Source organism: Pelmatolapia mariae, linkage group LG14 (assembly GCF_036321145.2).
Source record: "Pelmatolapia mariae isolate MD_Pm_ZW linkage group LG14, Pm_UMD_F_2, whole genome shotgun sequence".
In the NCBI taxonomy this organism is placed as follows: domain Eukaryota; kingdom Metazoa; phylum Chordata; class Actinopteri; order Cichliformes; family Cichlidae; genus Pelmatolapia; species Pelmatolapia mariae.
In genome coordinates this window covers 11567034-11585586 of record NC_086239.1, presented here as the reverse complement: position 1 = coordinate 11585586, position 18553 = coordinate 11567034, and the positions used below count along the sequence as shown (strand labels likewise).

The following is an 18553-nucleotide window of genomic DNA, read 5'->3' as shown; positions in this document are numbered from 1 at the left end:
TTCATTCTTCACATATCCGTGTCGAGCCGAGTGTAAATCCCGAGGCTGAACGGCCTTTGTACAAGCACACACGCTTCTTAGCAGGGCGAAGCTATGAGCTAGAAAAATCCAGGCAGACAGCCTGTATCTGTCCAACCAATCAGAGAGCTCCTTACATCCCACGATGTGGCTAATTTGAATAGCCTCGAGGAACTTGTTAATCGAAGAGCTAATCCAGCAGCTAATCCAGCACCTAATCCCGGAGCGAACAGGAAAGGGAAATGGATTTTGAACTGCAGTTTATTAAATTGCAAGTGGAAAAAGGATTTTGAACTGCAGTTTATTAAATTGCAAGTGGAAAAAGGATTTTGAAATGCAGTTTATTAAAGTGCAATTGGAAAAAGGATTTTGAAATGCAGTTTATTAAATTGGAATTCAAAAATGAATTTACAAATGCAGAATTTATTCTACAATTCATTATTTAAGCACAGAAATTTTTATTTCGATGCGCGTGGCTCTTGTGGTCCTCCATACGCGTGCTGAGTGAAGCGGAAAAAAAGTGTTTTAGAGAGGGTGAGAGAAGGAAAAAAAAAACCCACGACTCCCAATAAGGAGTCGGCCCCGCGTCGTTCACTTCAAAGAGGCGGCTCTAACAGCCGTTTCGTTCGCGACCGACACATCACTACGCCACTGGGTGCTCTACAAGAAAATCGAGCATACCCGGTGGCAGTCTTGTTTCAGTTAGGTGAGTGTTGTTAGCGAAAACATTACGTGTTTTAACACCATTCTTCACATATTTAGAGGAGGGGGGCTGCAGTTAAACTGTACCGGAAACATCAGTCCATTCTTTGAGGTAAGTCTGTCTATATTTAAGCAGCTCGACTGACAGGAAAACCTGGAAGTTTATCGCTGTCATGTGGGTGCTGTCACACAGACGTTCCGCACTAACTGTTTATGTGTGTATACTGTCATGCAGTAGAGAAAGTCCACAGGGTTATACAATAGACGGCATGTTTTAATGTGAAAGTGAAAGTCACGGTCAGAGGGACGCTTGGCTGGTTATAATAATAAACAAGACTGCAACAAAACCCGAGGCCTGTACAAAAAACCCTGATTAATGCGTCAGCGAGCTGTTCCCGACAGTGACTCCCTTTTTAGCTTCTTACATCACCAAAATAAAACATAAATCATCAAAACATAAATCGGTCAGGAGCAATTTGTGTTACGAGTTTCGGTTAAAAATCGACCAGAAGCGCCATGTTTACAGTGGTTCTTTTATTTACTAAATGTTTTTTAGGCACAGAGCCTAAAAAAGAAAGTAGTTAACGGAGAACGTTTATTCGACATACCCGTTATCTCTGACTGGGGCTATATGTTTTGAATGTTCCGTATTTGTAAAGTGTAAAATGTATAGTTTCAGTATTAAGTGTTCTTGTTTTACAGGTAAGATAATGGATTGCTGTGGTCTGCTAACTCTTCAGAAGGAACCAGGTACTGATGGAGAAGAAGTTAATTAAAAACATCTTCAGATGTAGATTTTTTGTTGTTGTTGTTGTAATGGCACATAATAATACCCTGATGTATGGTTTGTATTTATTCTAATATTATTTTTCTATCAGTTCCTCTGAAGAGCATTGAGGTGGAGCTGGAGGTGAGGGACCATGTGGCTACAGTGGTCTCCACTCTGAACTATGAGAACAAGGAGGACAAACCATTAGAGGCTGTTTTTGTCTTCCCTGTGCCTGGAGATGCTGCTGTCTGTCATTTCAGTGCTCAGATTGGACAGACACAGATTGTAGCTGAGGTGAAGGAGAAACAGGAGGTGAGCTGGACAGTAAATATAACCTGATTATAAGTGAGATTCAAAATAAACACAGTGAATGTCACTGACATGTGTCACCTGTGCTTCAGGCTCGTGAGGAGTATGATGATGCTCTGAGCTCCGGTCAGCAGGCCTTCCTATTGGAGGAGAGTGATGAGAGTCCAGATATATTCTCTCTGAGTGTGGGCAGTCTGCCTCCAGGAGAGAGCGCCTCCATCAGGTTGGAGTACGTCACTGAGCTGGCTGTGCAGGCTGATGATGGTCTGAGGTTCTGTCTGCCTGCTGTGCTCAACCCTCGATACCAACCTCAGGGTAGGACAACTTCAGAACACTTGGACCAGAAATGCTTCAACTATATCGGTGAAAGGCTTGAACCACCTTCCAACCTTCACACCACTGACAGAACACAAAATGTTAAAAAAAAAAATCTTCCAGTTTTGCCAGTTACTGTAAGGCATGAACACAGAACCAGATATGCAACTGTTACCACATACAAGAAAACACAGACAGTGAGAAAAATCTGGAAGATAATTAGGTTAAGTTTCAACTTGATTTTCTGGAAGAAAAAGGATTCACTTCTCATCACATTGTGATTGTCAAATATAATATGCTGTGAAAAAGAAATGTTTCAGTCCAGTGAAAAACTTAAGTAGTGCATCCTCAGAGAAATTGCAAAAAGCCCAAAAGCTGTATCTCAGACTCTACAGGCCTCAGCTAGCATATCAAATGTTAGATTTCCAGGTATTAGAATAAGACTGAACAAGTTTGACTTATTTTGCAGGGGTTGCAGGAGAAAACTTCTTGTCTCAAAAAGAAATTGGCAGCATGGCTTATGTTTTCAAAGTTGCACTTGAACCAATTACAAGACTTCTTGAAAGATGCCCTTCTGAAAAACAAACCCAAAACTAGAGATATTTGACCATAATGCATAGCATCACAATCAGAGAAAACCAACCCCAACGTATCAACACAAACACCTCATAAATACTTGTTGGGACTGGTGTGTTTAGTTTTCACAGGACTGCATTTGTCAGATTATAATTTTTTTTGGAAGTAGGTTGATGCAGTGTGCAAACACAGACTCTCCCTCTCGTCATGATTTTATATCAGTAAATGGTTTTAAATACGTGTGTGTATATGGAGTTTCCCTTATTTTGCCAAAAGTTAGATCATAAAGAGGTTTATAATTACTTAACACTCATTAATTCTCGCTGACATTAAATTTTATATCACCCTAAAAGATTTTTTGATTTTTTCTGAAGAAGGAATAGGCAAGAAATGGTTTGGTTTTCCTCATCATACCGATATGGTTTATTATACCATCCGTATGTCGTATGTCATAAAAGTCATTATTATTTTCCTTTTCTGTCACTTTTTTCATTTTTTTGAATTAAAACAGCTTTAAAGTAGTTTTGTTTTTCATGAGCAAAATGCTTATTTTCCAAATTTTATCTGTACTATCATGTGGACCAGAGACTCTTTACAGCCTAAATTATTTGATTGTATTATGCCTCATTAATTACATCATTTCTAACCTGATACTGTGTACAGGTAGTGAAGATGCAGGTGTCCAGGTGACTTCTGTTCCAGCCTCTCTGGTGCCCTACAGTCTGTCTTTTTCTGCCCGAGTGTCCTCTCCTCGTCCAGTCTCTAAAGTAGAGTCCAACTGTTCCCTGGACCCTCTGCAGTACCTCAACACTGATCAAACCCAGGCCACGGTAGGTAGAGTGCTGATGTGTCTGCTGTGTGTGGTTGTTACTTATTACTGAGGAATAAATATGAATGTGTTTGTGGTGTGCAGGTCAAGCTGGCTGCAGGACACAAGTTTGACAGAGATGTTGAACTGCTGATTTATTACAAAGACGCCCACCAGCCCACTGCTGTGGTGGAGGCAGGACAGGCCTCTGCTGAGCCGGGTGAGTGAAATTGTTGGTTTGCAAATAAGAATTAATGATCCCCGTTCTTCAACCTAAAAGTTAATTGTGTTGGAGCTATTATAAAATGTAAACTTGACATTTTTCTGTCCAATTCATGTGTTTCAGGCTCTCTGATGGGTGATCCAGTGGTGATGGTGAGTCTGTACCCTGAGTTCCCCCAGTCTGTGATGTCTTCAAAGGCTTCATGTGGAGAGTTTGTGTTCTTAGTGGATCGATCTGGAAGTATGGACTGTGCTACGAGTAACACTGAGCAGCAGGAAACTCGGATCAGCAGTGCCAGGGTATTTATGATGTGGTGTTAGAGTTATGAAATATTTCCTCAAATCTTTCCTTAAATTGTTCCTCTCACACAGTGGCCTCACCATCTTTCCCTCTTCTCTGAAGGACACTCTGCTGCTCCTGTTGAAGAGCTTACCAATGGGCTGCTATTTCAACATTTACAGTTTTGGGTCTAGTTATGAACACATCTTCCCGTGAGTTGTATTCATATGATCAATGATATTACTGTAAATGTGTAATAAGATAAATTCCCTGCTGTCAGACAACATGTTGCCTTTGGATGATTCTGCAAAACTCCAGGTTATGTTTGATCTCACTTGTGTGTTTCTCATGGCAGTAAGAGTGTAGAGTATGGTGAGAAGACCATGGAGGAGGCTCTGAAGAAAGTTGAGCAGATGGAGGCTGATCTTGGAGGAACAGAGATCCTGGAGCCCCTCAAACATATTTACAGCCAGCCCTGCATTCCCACTCAGCCTAGACAGGTAACACACACACACCTTAATGATGTCATCCTTTAGTCCTTCCTTTTTTATCATTCATTACTCCAACATGTAAGTTGACCATGAACCAAGCCCTGTATCAGTCTCATATAATCTGCTAATTATACATGAGTTGATCTGTTGAGTGACTCCTACTGTTCCTCTCACTCTTGCTTAAAGCTTCTTCTTTTCTTTTTTTTACTTGTTAAAACAGTTTACTGACAGCATACTTGTATACCTGTCAGAGAGTTGTGTTTCAGCTTGTGTAGATGAAAAACTGTGTGTAAACTCTCCTCTTTAGCTGTTTGTCTTTACTGATGGAGAGGTGGGGAACACCAAAGAAGTGATCGATCTGGTGAAGAAGAATTCAGGCTCCCACAGGTGAAACAAGAAAAAGAGGATGACATGTGCTGCGTACCAAACCTGTGTGTTTTAAAAACAGCTGTTGTATTGCAGGTGTTTCTCTTTTGGGATTGGGGAAGGGGCCAGCTCTGCTCTCATCAATGGGATGGCCAAGGAAGGAGGAGGTCACGCTCAGTTCATCACAGGGACTGACAGGATGCAACCAAAAGTAAGACAATGAGACATAACAATTACAGTTAAAAAAATATTAGTGTTTGGGGTTTTTTCTATTTGGATAGAAGATACGATTTTTGTTTTTGTACTTATCAGGTGATGCAGTCGCTGCGATTTTCTCTGCAACCAGCAGTGGAAGATGTTTCTGTTACATGGGATTTACCAAAGGGATCAAAAGTCACTGTCCTCTCTCCACCAATCACAACCATTTTCCAGGGTAAAAGGTCACTGATTTATGCCCAGCTCACTGGACAGGTAGGAGCAGCATCTTCTCACAGTGAAGAATCTCTGTGTTTATGCTTGTCATGTTTTGAAAAGATGAAATTGCTTTAGCACTGTAATTCTGTGTCAGAGCTCAGAGGCAGCAGAGGGCTGTGTAACGGTGAAATACAGCCTGGCAGGTCATCCCTCTGAGAACCACCTGCACTTCAGTCTCAGACCTGCAGAGAACTCTGGGTAAATGAGCTGTTAATCCACTGGTACAATTACATATTTACTTTACAAAAGTTTACTTTGTATGTCTGTATGATCTAAAACATGGTAAATGTGACCATGTCACCATACCTATATTTTTTCTTGTCTGTAGCTTAATAGTCCACAGGTTAGCTGCTCGGACTCTTATTTGCTTGCTAGAGATGGAAGCGGAAAACAATCAGGAAAAAGAAGAAGTAAAAAAGAAGGTGGTGCAGCTGAGTGTCCAATCAGGAGTGAGCAGTTCTTTCACTGCTTTCATTGCTGTCAATACAGACAACAACAAGGAGATTCAAGGACCTCTTCTGCACAGAGACATTCCAAGTAACAAGAATAATTAGCAATCCTATCTACTTCATATGGTTCTTGGGGCATTCTTATCTTATCTTATCTTATCTTATCTTATCTTATCTTATCTTATCTTATCTTATCTTATCTTATTAGTGGCTGGTCTAATGAAATGTCTTGCTACCCCTTGCTGTCTGGCAGCTCATAGTTCCTCTTTTTCGCCCGGTGAGTACAAGGTTTGTTACCTTTGCAAACACAGTGTGAGTACTTCTACAAACACAGGTGTGTGTGTGTGTGTGTGTGTGTGTGTGTGTGTGTGTGTGTGTGTGTGTGTGTGTGTGTGTGTGTGAAAAGAATAATTAGTTATAAGGACAAATTAGAGACTATTAGATACATATGACTCAAACCACTTCAATGGACTTTTTTAAATACCATTTGTATACAATAATACAAAAAAGTAAGAGAACTCCGACAATCATATGAGGAAATATTTCCTATTTCTATTCCCCTATGAGGAAGCGTTTTGGTGACTGTGGGAAGGAAAAACTCCCTTTTAATAGGAAGAAATCTCCAGCAGAACCAAGCTCAGGGAAAGACGGCCATCTGGTGCAACAGGTTGGGATGAGGGTAGGAAGACAGGACCAAGATATGCCGTGGAAGAGAGCCAGAGATTCAATTCAATTCAAATCAATTTTATTTATATAGCGCCAAATCACAACAGCAGTCGCCTCAAGGCACTTGAAGAATAATTAAACGCACAGAGGTGTATAAACACATAGTAAGTGAAAAAGGTGACTGAAGAAGTATCATGGGAATCCCTCAGCAGTCTAGACCTATTGCAGCATACTTAAAGAGGTTGCTGCTGTCTCGAAGCCTACAGCAGTGAGTACAAGTTTTGTTACCATTACAAACTCAGTAAAAGTACACACATATGCACACACACAAAATATACAAAAAATTCACCTCTTGCCCCTGCGGGCAGTCTGTCCTTCAAGCTTGCGTCCTCTACCAGAGGCGTTTTCTGTCTTCATTTATGTTGGAAGTGATAGCAGAGCTGTACGTTTAAATGTTTCAGAAATCTGTCAGAAAATGGTATATCATTTTTAGGTGGAGCTAACTTCTTGCTAACTGATAACTCAGTTAAATTTCATAAATTATGTTTTCATAGATGCCTGGATGTTAAACTTAATTGTTACATCTGGTAAAGCAGCAACGCTGATCATTTTATTAAAGATGAAAGCGTTCAGACAGTTTTTAACTCTAAGTGATGCTGCAGTGTTCGTTTGACTTTGGGACCTGAAGCGGACAGAGTTTTGGACCCAGATTACTCCACGAGGCTCCTGACTATGGTAGCCGTAATGCTACGACAATCCATCAAGCAGTGCGGCTTTGTAGCTTACCAGCGTCGTACTAAGACATTTTTGAAAGATTTTTGAGCGCCATGTAAAATCAGTTCAAGGTCAGTAAGCACAACCAGAATTCATACATGAGGCACACCGGATTATAAGGCGCACTGCCAATTTTTGAAAAAATTTAAAGATTTTAAGTGCGCGTTATATAAAATATGGTAAAGTTCACTGGATGAAGCGTTTTCAGTGAGAGTAATGTTTCATCATTCATCCAAGTCACTTCTTCAGTCTGGGGTGGGTTTTGGTTTTCTGGTAGTTAGTTTTAGGATTGCTGATACAGACCGAGTTAGTCTGAGTTAGATTTGCTCATGCTGACAAATTCTCGTCAGACAAGTAAAATGAGATCCCACATCAGTTAAGCTTCTACTAAATTTTGTGTGCAATGAAAGAAAAATGTTTACTTGTGTTTTCATTGGGAGTAGAATTATAAGTGTGTGTGCTCACTGTTGTATTTCCTTTGAAAAAGCAGGTGTACGGTACTTGTATGCAGCGCTTGACTCTGAAGGTATTTGTTTTGACTTCTTTGCTTTAAATGGACACACTTGAATATGTACTGATTCTTTTCCAAGTGTAATTTGGATTTTTCTACTATTAATTTTAACTTTAAAAATTTTAATAAAGAAAGGTTTACATTTTGTTATAATTAAGTGTTGAGCATGCTACTACAATCAGTGTGCAATGAGGGAAAAATGTTTTAATTTTGATTACAACTTCAAGTGTGTGTGCTCACTGTGGAATTTCCTTTAAAAAAGCAGATTGTGAGGTGGATTATGGATGCCCTCTAGAATTCGAAGACATGTGCAGTTACAGAGGTATCTGTTTTGACTTCTTTGCTTTAGATAGACACGTTTAGCTTTAGTTGGACATTAAAAGTCATCTCGACCTTAATATCTTTAAGACATTCCTGTAGTTTAATTAGTTTTGTGTCATCTGGTTTCATGGGTATATAAAGTCGAGAGTCATCTGCAAAGCAATGCAAATGTATGCAGTGTTTTCTAATAATACTGCCTAAGCAGGTGTAACATAAGAAGTATTGGTCCTAATACAGAACCTGGTGAAATTCATAAAATACCTTTTGTATACAGTAATACAAAAAAGAGAGAAATCCAACAATCATATGACCCCCTATGAGCAAGCGCTTTGGTGACTGTGGGAAGAAAAACTCCTGATAGGTTTGTAGCTTAACCCGATTCGCTGGAACGTTGAAGACAATGTAATTACACAGCAAGCAAGACACGAAGTAGGCAAAGTTCTTTATGTTTCACGTGCACGGGAGAGAACTGGACAGGCGCCGTTCCTTCGCTTGACCCCAGTTGCTCTCGTCCGCTCCCCCGTAACACTGCTCTTTTATTGTGGTTACATGAATATGCATAGGGTCATTAACATATAACAGCGTACCCAGGTATACATGTGAACAAAGAATGCCCTGTGTGTGTGTGTGTGTGTGTGTGTGTGTGTGTGTGTGTGTGTGTGTGTGTGTGTGTGTGTGTGTGTGGATAAAATGACTTCCTAACCCTGCTGGCCTGGAAGTCCAGCAGTTCATCTAAACAAAATGCACTTAGAGTAAAACAGACATAGATACGTTTATCCTACCATAAAACAATAAGACAAGGTATGACCTCTCCCATGCTCCCAGGATGTGGGTGTGAAAGCCAGAGTGCTCTGGAATGCACACAACGTATGTCTACAGACTACTAAGGATCAAACTTCTATTAATCTACAACTAATTATAAAACTCTAAGCATATATGAGTAGATATTTCTAAGCATAAATGACAATCAACAATACAAAACCTAACATTCCCCCCTTTTTGGCAGTTATGCTAGAAAAGTACCCAGTTATGAATATGTCGTGTCTGACAGTGTCAATGCAACCATTTTTATACTCAGCATATGTCAATCACTCTAAATTACTGTAACACGCACAGTTTGACAAATGTATTAGCAGTTATCCAAGTTCTCATTGATCTCATTCAATGGTAAACTGCATCCTAAAAGCAAACAAATGAATTGTTAATGGTCAAAAGAAAAATTAACATTTTCAAAAACACTCCAGCTTGGTGGTGCTCCTCTACAAGACATGTAAATCACCCGTCTCTCTGCAGAGTGGTTTAAGTTCTGCATAAATGTCTCTTCCAGTTGTTCCCATCACTGTCCATAGGATCAGAGTCCAAATGTATGTAGAATAAACATTCAAACATACCAGTTGAGTTTGTTGTTTGTCAACATGGGTCTCAGCTATCTTGAAAGCTGCAGACCTCGCTCGAGTTTTACGGCCTCTGCCAACCCCCATCACCTCACTTCAGGCCTCCTTGTCCTGTGGGGGATATTTATGACTCCTCCATTGTCCATTCTCTGCAGGAAAAACTCTGTGGAAAGGATGCTGGATCCAGTTATCTTACTGCTGTTGTGATCCCAGCAGTCTTCAGTGTGCCATCGTATGCACAGTATAGTGACACAGCATTAGGTGATGTTCATAGGAAACTGCTGTCATCACCACCATAGCTTCTGGTTCCTGTGCTTTTCACAGAATCATGATGCCATCCTCGAAATCTGCCTGCGCTGTCGATTGGAGCTTGGCACGCTCCCCTTATCCTTCAGATGCCCGTCTGTCGTCCACAATCTCCTCTGTTGGCCTCTGGAAAGACCCCCTTGGCACAGCTCTCATTCCAACGCAGCTTCGTGGTCCTTGCTCTGGCTCCAAAGTCTGATCTCATGATGGGCCCCAAACAGCTCGACCTTTGACCTCAACCACTGCCTTGGCTGTCAGCTATGCCTGGAATGGGTTCGCTTCTCACTGGGCCTCAGAATATTCCTTTCAGCAATACCCTGGACTGCTGCACCTGTATTTCCTTGCTAGGAGGAAAAACTTCTATCTGGAAAGCATGTCAATCATCATCGAACCACATTCTTTAGTTCAGTGAGCTCCATCTATGGACCATCAAAGCCTCATCTGAACATAGATGCACCACTTTGCATAGGTTTAATACCTGTAAATGAACCGTTAATCACACAAAAATCCTAAAAACATAGTTTAGAAAACATATAAAAGATAGTTTCATGTAACTCTGTAATTCTGGACCCCTCCTCTTGACGCATGGACACTCCCATGAGTCAACTCATCAAACCTAGATTCCTGTCTGAAAGAAAAAGTTAGCTAGATCATGTCCCAGGCACCATCAGGGTGTCTCCCCCTCTGGAGCAGCACCACCCCGGACCTATAATCCTGCAATAAAAGATGTTAGTGTGTTTTGCATATTAGGTTTGCTTAAAACCCCGCTCCGCCAGGAGCCTGCATACACACCATCATGGCCTGGAAAACAAGATCTAGAAGTAAAATCAACCTTCACACTTATAAACAATTGTATAATACGAGTATGAAAGCATTCAGCATCAACAGGACAAGTATCATGTGCAGGTTTTCTCAAATCAGTAAACTGCAATTATTGGCATAATTTGCCTCAGACATGGATCATCCCATGTGCTCAGTTAACATTAACGTAATCGGTGACTTCCCTTAAGCAAAGTCACTCCACTTAGCTATCACTAGGAGCTCAGTAGTGGCCAGCTAATGAGCCCCATATTAAACTATTCCATAAACACTGTATCTCTCATTTGCTTTCTCATGTTACTTGTCCGTCTCTGCTGAATCCTCTACATGCAAACTTAGAAAAACAAACATTTAGCAACACACATGGACAATCCTGGAGGTCAGGCACAAATTGACAGGGTCCAGAGGTGCTGTAAAAAGACCATAAAGTTAGCCAACCATAACTGTGGACACAAGTGACACTAGTTTCAACACAGGAAATGTTTCACATGTTATTCACATCGTCAAAATAACCTTCACATTTCCCCAACAACACAGTGTAACAGCATCACCAACTCATAACCTGTAAACACAGTTTTCTTCACACATGAACCCAGAAATCCTGTCGTAGAAAAACATCAACCAGCTATCCTGGTATAAATCACATGATCAACTGACATGAAGAACTGTAATGTTGTAGAAATGTTAGCGCTGCGCAGGTGTATACACACTTTCTCACAGTTACCTCTGAGAGCAACACAAGGTAGTGAATAACACCCCCTGGTAGATGCAAACACAGAAAGTGGCATTTAAAAGGCTAAATCGTCATGCAACCTCGGATGGTGCTGTCATCTTCCTGCTCCTTGTAAAAAGAAACACACATAAATTCATCTACACCTTTGTCAGGTGGGGGTTAACTCTGCACAGTCGTGTTACATCAGTAAAATCTTGTCAGCTTTTGTCAGCTGTTGTCAATCAGTCAGTTTTATTTCTCTTACTCATTTGTTATTCACTCATTCATGCATTCATTCATTCTTTGCTAAAAGTGGAACCCATCGACGCATTCAGTTTCCACACTCAGCAAAATGACGTCATTGTAAAAAGAAAAAGAAGAAAATTTCAAAAGAAGAATTTAGACTGGATTATCTCACTGAATCCTTTTTAACAGGGACTTTCATTCAAATTATCCCAGATAAGTGACTTTCTCCTGAGCCCATTTTAATTTTTTGGAGAAAGTCAACGGTTTGCAACGGTTTTCTCGACATGTCGTATAGCGCTTTTGTTCCAATCGTGCAGATCTGCTCAAACAGAGATTATCAAACAAAACTTTCAGTGCACTGTGAAAGTATCAAAATAAAAAGGCCTCATTAAGTCATGACACACGCTCCTCATCTCAGGAGGGTAAATCATACCATTAGCATGATTTATCAAACCATCATACTAATTGGCAGGCTCAACTTCACAACAAAAGAAAAATCATCACCTAGATTAATTCCAAACCAACCATCAGCCGCACAACATATAACATAAACCTAATGTCTTATCAGCTATGAATTTAATCTGTACTTTTTTACTCATTTAGGCCAAAGATCTCATTTAGTTTTTCTTTTTTCCCCGTCATCATAAAACATGTGACATGTCATCAGATATTTCACAAAAGAAGTGTGTTCTTATGTGTGCAGAGTTGTGTATCTGGGTGCAGGATTCACTCGCACATCACAACAGGAAACTCAGTGTTTTAGAGTCTCCACTCTAACAAACTCCAACACATCCCATTCACTCGTGCTAGAATTCAGTCACCTTTCATTAATCTAAGAACGATCAACTAATTTGCATATCAGCTATTAACCCACTAAGATGACAGGACAACAGAAATGCATGTTCAAAATATTATCACAAAAATATAATTTCCCTCATACAGTAAAATATTTTGTGCTGCATCAATCAGGCAGAAAGCATCTCCCAATTTACTATATTAATCAACTAAATTTATTGTCTGATCACTGGTTGGTCAAACCAGAATCTTTTTTCCCCACAAAAATTAAACTGTTGTCCTGCAACCTGGAGAGTTAACTGTCAGCATTGGATAAATTCAGCATTTGTTAACAAGCGTCTGTTAAATTGACACTATTTTAACACTGATGAGAGATTACAAGCTGATTTTCTTTGCATGTATGTTTGTTATTAGGCAGGTTTAATCAATGTGTCTGTGGAGCTGCATCTCCAGCAGGGCATGTTCTTAAAGCTGCCTTTCCTACACACTTCTCTGCTATTATTTGATCATTTTTAACTAACGTGCTATGAGTCCACTGGTCTTTGCATCACACGAGGTGACTTGGACAAGATGATAAACAGACTCACATGCTCAAGATGCTGTCTAATCTTCATGAGCTCTCTTTTGTTTGTGTTAGTAGGGTTAACGCACGTTCTGCTTGTGTGTGTGATTTTGTATATGTTTCTTTTTGCAGTGTTTCAGACTCTTTCACAGTTTTCCAACGTAAGCAGTCAGTGTTCTTTTCCCCAGATTTTCTAACCAAATTTTTGATTTCCCACATTAAACAACAGCATTCCTCTGTGTTCTCACCTGCTCTCACTCTGTTGTCCTCTCCCACTTCAACAGTCCAATAGCCGGCAGTTCTTCTTCAGCGTTGTCCTGTATTCTTCACTGTCTCTTTTTGCCATTTTCTCCAAAGGTGGCAAATGTCAACTTCCAACAGTCTCCTCAGTTCTCCTCAAACGTTCTTTTCACAAGCACAGTGAATTTGCAGCTAGTTGCAAACACAGTGCCATTCATCCAATCAGTCAGGATGGTGGTTTGCTCTTCTTCTCCACTGCTGTTTGTCCACACTGCTGCTGCTTGCTGGGTCTCTTTGCTCAGGACTCTGCTGCTGTCTCTTTATCTGCCATATTATTGCTCTTTGGAACTGCATTCCTTGTCTTCAGGGAGGAGTGAGAGCTCACTTGTGAGGTTGAGGGACACATGGTGCTGTAAATAAATTAGCCAAAAACTTGGCCTGATTGTTTCCAATGATCTTAAACTATAACTTTATTCCGACCGCTGCATGTGGAAAATTGGTCCAGGTCTGTTTTAATCTGAAAGTGACAAACTAAGACATTTTCATTATTATCATCACTGCTTAACTGACACACAGAACTCTCCTTTCTTAAAAGCAGAAAATGAGATTGTAGTGGTTCTTGGCTAATAAACACAAAAACTTTTTCCTATGATTTTTCATCTACAATGTAGATTCTGTCTCTTTTTACTCTTTTTTTTCTTTACACTAGCTGGTGACCTGCAGAATCACCGCTCTCACAATTTGTGACATCACATTTACACAACGCACACACACACTGCGACGTCAGGCACATTCACACTCACTTTTTTTCATCTGCATAAATAAATCATATGGCTGATGATAGGTGCCATGGTGATCCATAAGTATGATCACAAGTTTATTTAATTATTTTTCAACCCAACAAAACAAATAAACAAGAACATGATGCTGATGCTATGAACACTCTACACACATGAATCAAGATGCAGGAAAACTGCTGCGCATCTGAAAGAAGAAGCTGAACTCACGGATACGCTACATACTCGAGTTATCATAGTTCTCTTCCCCTTTCTTTGATGAGTTCTCAGCCAGCTCCTGATCTGATAATGTGTAGCTTGCTCATCAGCTCAGAAGAGACAGCAACACAACCTCACACAGTGGTTGTGTGCTTTGCCCACAGTGGCAAAGACTTGCAATTCAGCTTCTCCATCATGTAGTTTTCAGCCGCTTCATACAGGGTTCAGCTTATTAGTTGTTTTCATAAGTGTGCTCTATATCTCAACAATGGCTCATATTAGGATGACAGTTTTCAAACAGGTCAAGTGCCTCTATGCACGTAATTAGGTAAAATATTTATCTATTTTACTTCATCTCACATGTCATTGTACTGAAGTTGAGCAACCCCAAGCTTAATGCAGATTACTTTTAACACTCATCCACCTCAATCAAATCTGTGGTCTGGAGCACGGCTATTGTTGATCAGGGCAAGCTAAAAAAATAAAAATAATCTAAACATGTGTGTGTATTGGCAGTTTTGATTGGTACTAATCATTTATTACAGGTGGGGTTACTCAGGCTTGCGCTTAGGACACTCTTTCGCATAGTGACCCCTTTCTCTACATGCATAGCATTTCTCCTTCCTTCTGTCGTGTTCCCACCTAAATCCCCGCGAGCCTTCACCTCTCTTATTTCTGCCCCTAGTCAGCCCTCTTCCAGTCTGTCCCTGGAAAATGATTTTATCTGCCAGGGAAGCAGCGACTGCAGAGTTTTGTGACTTCTTCTGTGTTTCTTTAATTCCTTCCTGTGCACAGCGGGTGCAGTTAATGCATGTGAAGGACCGGTCAGAGTTATGATTAACATTTTGCTTCCTAATGAAATCAGCAATGGGTAGGTGAAAGCCATTCACCAGAGCATAGCTTAACTGCTGCTGATGTGGGCTGGCCTCCTCTGCACGCTCTTCAAGGCTGCCGTGTTTTCTGAAAACTTCCAACATTTGAGATTCTCCCGCGACCAGTTTACGCTCATGACAGTTATGAGAATATAAATACCTCACACTGCTAGGAGTAAATTCTTGCAAAAATGTGTTGTCTCCCTGTGAGGCAGTCTTACTTGCTCGGGAACCCATGATAACAACAACCGTGTCACAGACCGCGCCTGCTCCGCAGCATTCACACAAACACAGCAACACTCTTTTGGGACCCTAACCCAGGGACCCTAACCCAATTCTGGGACCCTAACCCAGTTCTGGGACGCTAACCCAGTCGCGCGACTCAAAACCCAATGAAGGGACGCTCGGGACACAAACCCAGGGCGATTTCAAAACCGGACACTCACCAGACGCTTGGGCGATTTTACCAAAACCTCTCTTTCGGGACCCTAACCCAGTTGTGGGACACTAACCCAATGTTTCGCAATTATAGAGTCACTCTTTCAACTTACTCGGCGTTGCTTAGCGTGTAATATCAGCCTCGGATCCCGCCGATCGTCATTCGTCGAGGAGAGAAAACACAGCTAATCCACAGGCCCGATGACAAATTCTCACGGCTTGCTGACGTCAGGGTTCTCTCCTCGGTGAATGCCGACTCCAGGGCTCCGGCGTCGAAGGACCAATTAATGATAGGTTTGTAGCTTAACCCGATTCGCTGGAACGTTGAAGACAATGTAATTACACAGCAAGCAAGACACGAAGTAGGCAAAGTTCTTTATGTTTCACGTGCACGGGAGAGAACTGGACAGGCGCCGTTCCTTCGCTTGACCCCAGTTGCTCTCGTCCGCTCCCCCGTAACACTGCTCTTTTATTGTGGTTACATGAATATGCATAGGGTCATTAACATATAACAGCGTACCCAGGTATACATGTGAACAAAGAATGCCCTGTGTGTGTGTGTGTGTGTGTGTGTGTGTGTGTGTGTGTGTGTGTGTGTGTGTGGATAAAATGACTTCCTAACCCTGCTGGCCTGGAAGTCCAGCAGTTCATCTAAACAAAATGCACTTAGAGTAAAACAGACATAGATACGTTTATCCTACCATAAAACAATAAGACAAGGTATGACCTCTCCCATGCTCCCAGGATGTGGGTGTGAAAGCCAGAGTGCTCTGGAATGCACACAACGTATGTCTACAGACTACTAAGGATCAAACTTCTATTAATCTACAACTAATTATAAAACTCTAAGCATATATGAGTAGATATTTCTAAGCATAAATGACAATCAACAATACAAAACCTAACAACTCCCTTTTAGCAGGAAAAAATCTCCAGCAGAACCAAGCTCAGGGAGGGGCGGCCATCTGCTGCGAGGGGTTGGGATGAGGGTAGGAAGACAGGACAAGGACACACTGTGGAAGAGAGCCAGAGATGAGGAATAATTCAATGCAGAGAGATGTATAAACACATAGGGAGTGAAGGTGACTGAAGAAGAAATACTCAATGCATCATGGGAATCTCCCGGCAGTCTAGAGATATTGCAGCATAACTAAGGAAGGAATTAGGGTCACCTGATCCAGCCCTAACTATATGCTTTATCAAGAAGGGAAGTTTTAAACATAGTCTTAAAAGAACAGAGGGTGTCTGTCACCCAAATCCAAACTGGGAGCTGGTTCCACAGGAGTTAAACACAAGTACAGCTCAGTCAGAGAGCGGCTGATACGACACTACAAAGTCTTTAAGATAAGGTGGAGCTCGATTATTCAACACCTTGTATGTGAGGAGCAGGATTTTAAATTAGATTCTGGATGAATCTTCTAGGAATGCAATCTAAATAATTCAGTAGTACAGTGTCAACTTACAGTAATAACATTTGGCATCACATGGCAGCTTCAAGAAAAGAAATCATCATCAAATATCCATAAAACTGTGAAATATATCTGGTTGTAAAAGCTGCTCTTTTGTTAATTATTACTCTTTTAATTGCAACACATGGATACTAACCAAGTCAGAACTATTTTCTTAATAACTCAGCTCATTATTTTATATTTTGTTCTTTTAATTCCCCCAATTAAGACAATTTTATTAAATAAATTAAACTCATAGCAGGAGAGTTGTCAGCATAAAAAATGTTATGATTGTACTTTGATTTTCAAATTTCCCCTTTAGCACTGCCAGATGAAGAATTTCCACCTGCTGAGAAGCCACTCAGAGACCCTTTGCTGCTGTTAGTCTCCCTCCAGAAGGCGTCTGGCTGCTGGCTGCTTGATGCAGCTCTGGCTGCTGCACTGGGAAAGACCAACGAGGAGGTGGAAAAGTCAAAGCCTGAAAAGGTGGGTTATTAAAAAGAATAATGAGACACAGTAATAGTGGGTGTTTGTAACGTATTCATTAAAATGGTTTCAAAAGTGAATTTTCAAAATTACACACTCATGTTAACGAACATCTGCTTGCTGTCTCACTTAATTTAATATTTAACTACATGACTGCTGATTCTATACACTAGGCCAGCAGTGAAGTGTGGGCCACCATTCTGGCTCTGATCTGGCTTCATGGTTTCAAGATGGATGCAAAGGACGAGTGGGAGCTTCTGGCTGCAAAGGCTGTATCATGGCTCAGTGCGCAAAAAGGTAGTAAACACAAAAATAAGCATTCAGTTTGTGATGGTTATACTGAGTTGCTACAGTCGGTCAGTTATTAAGATGCTAATTGGTTATTTTGTTTTGTGTTTCCTTTTTTTTCCAGCACCATCTGTGACCGAGTGTGTGGAAGCCGGAAATATATTGTTGGGTTGCAGTGTGCAAAAAACTGCCCTTGGCCTCTGAGGTTTTTATTAAACCAACAACTTCTTTACGATTATTACACAGAAGCAGATTTACTTCATACTTCATCCACATTAATCTTTGCATCGTCCAACTTTATTATCTAATGTGCCTTATTTTATGCTGCATGTGTCCAAAGTCAGCTTTGTAGGAGGACCAGAGATTATTGCTTTTGTATTCTAACTTTAATGTTGCTGTTTGCTTGAAAGCATCAAATATTAAACAAATAAAAACACACATGACTTTGTACCCATCATTCCTTCTAATGAGTCAGCATGAAAAAAAAAATAATTTAATTTTAAAATATTTAAAAAGACCAACACACCTGGCCAGTTCTGTCTTTCAACACATTTTATTTAATCATGGTTGAGGAAAATATGCAGCTTAAATTCAAAGTCATAATAAAGCAAAAGTTTTCCCTATTTCAATGCATATCTTTCATTCTTTAATTTATGTCATGTAAGTAAACAGCTGGACATAATTTCCATTAACAAATGAGACCTCATCATCAGCCATGTCTCAGAGCGAGTGAAATCAAGGCCAGCAGAGGGAATGCAGAGCTAGATTTGTTCTGCAGTCATGAGCCATCCATCACATGCTCTTAATACAACCACAAAAAACTATAATTTCTTCATCTGAGTAATGGCTGCTACAACAAAGCTATTTGTAAACCTCCATGTTTTATATTTTGAAACCAGAA

The 18553-nt window shown here is 40.6% G+C and overlaps 1 protein-coding gene across 6 annotated transcripts; it reads left to right on the top strand.

Annotated features, from left to right (window-relative positions):
• Positions 1–691: 691 nt before the first annotated feature.
• On the top strand, positions 692–18080 carry LOC134641797 (von Willebrand factor A domain-containing protein 5A-like). Of its 6 annotated transcripts, none has more exons than XM_063494377.1 (20): positions 692–724; positions 1423–1470; positions 1599–1801; positions 1891–2113; positions 3353–3519; positions 3603–3717; positions 3844–4019; positions 4123–4211; positions 4355–4499; positions 4798–4877; positions 4953–5067; positions 5169–5327; positions 5425–5528; positions 5659–5867; positions 5988–6056; positions 7707–7745; positions 7993–8052; positions 17201–17364; positions 17538–17661; positions 17777–18080. In XM_063494377.1, exons 2-20 carry the CDS (start codon positions 1431–1433, stop codon positions 17854–17856), a joined length of 2361 nt encoding a protein of 786 aa, XP_063350447.1. In that variant the 5' UTR covers positions 692–724; positions 1423–1430; the 3' UTR covers positions 17857–18080. The 6 variants fall into 6 exon arrangements, with proteins under 6 accessions (XP_063350447.1, XP_063350450.1, XP_063350449.1 ...); XM_063494380.1 differs by lacking the exon at positions 692–724 and adding an exon at positions 732–832 and having other exon boundaries at positions 7710–7745; positions 7996–8052; XM_063494379.1 differs by lacking the exon at positions 692–724 and adding an exon at positions 732–832 and having other exon boundaries at positions 7710–7745.
• Positions 18081–18553: the final 473 nt, after the last annotated feature.

What these genes read in the sequence shown, in the direction of transcription:
- LOC134641797 (XM_063494377.1), top strand. Translation starts at nt 1,431, where the DNA reads ATGGATTGCTGTGGTCTGCTAACTCTTCAGAAGGAACCAG. An exon ending in TAGTTCCTCTTTTTCGCCCG is followed by an intron (nt 6,057 to 7,706) that starts GTGAGTACAAGG and finishes CCTTTGAAAAAG; the next exon opens with CAGGTGTACGGTACTTGTAT. An exon ending in ATGGCTCAGTGCGCAAAAAG is followed by an intron (nt 17,662 to 17,776) that starts GTAGTAAACACA and finishes TTTTTTTTCCAG; the next exon opens with CACCATCTGTGACCGAGTGT.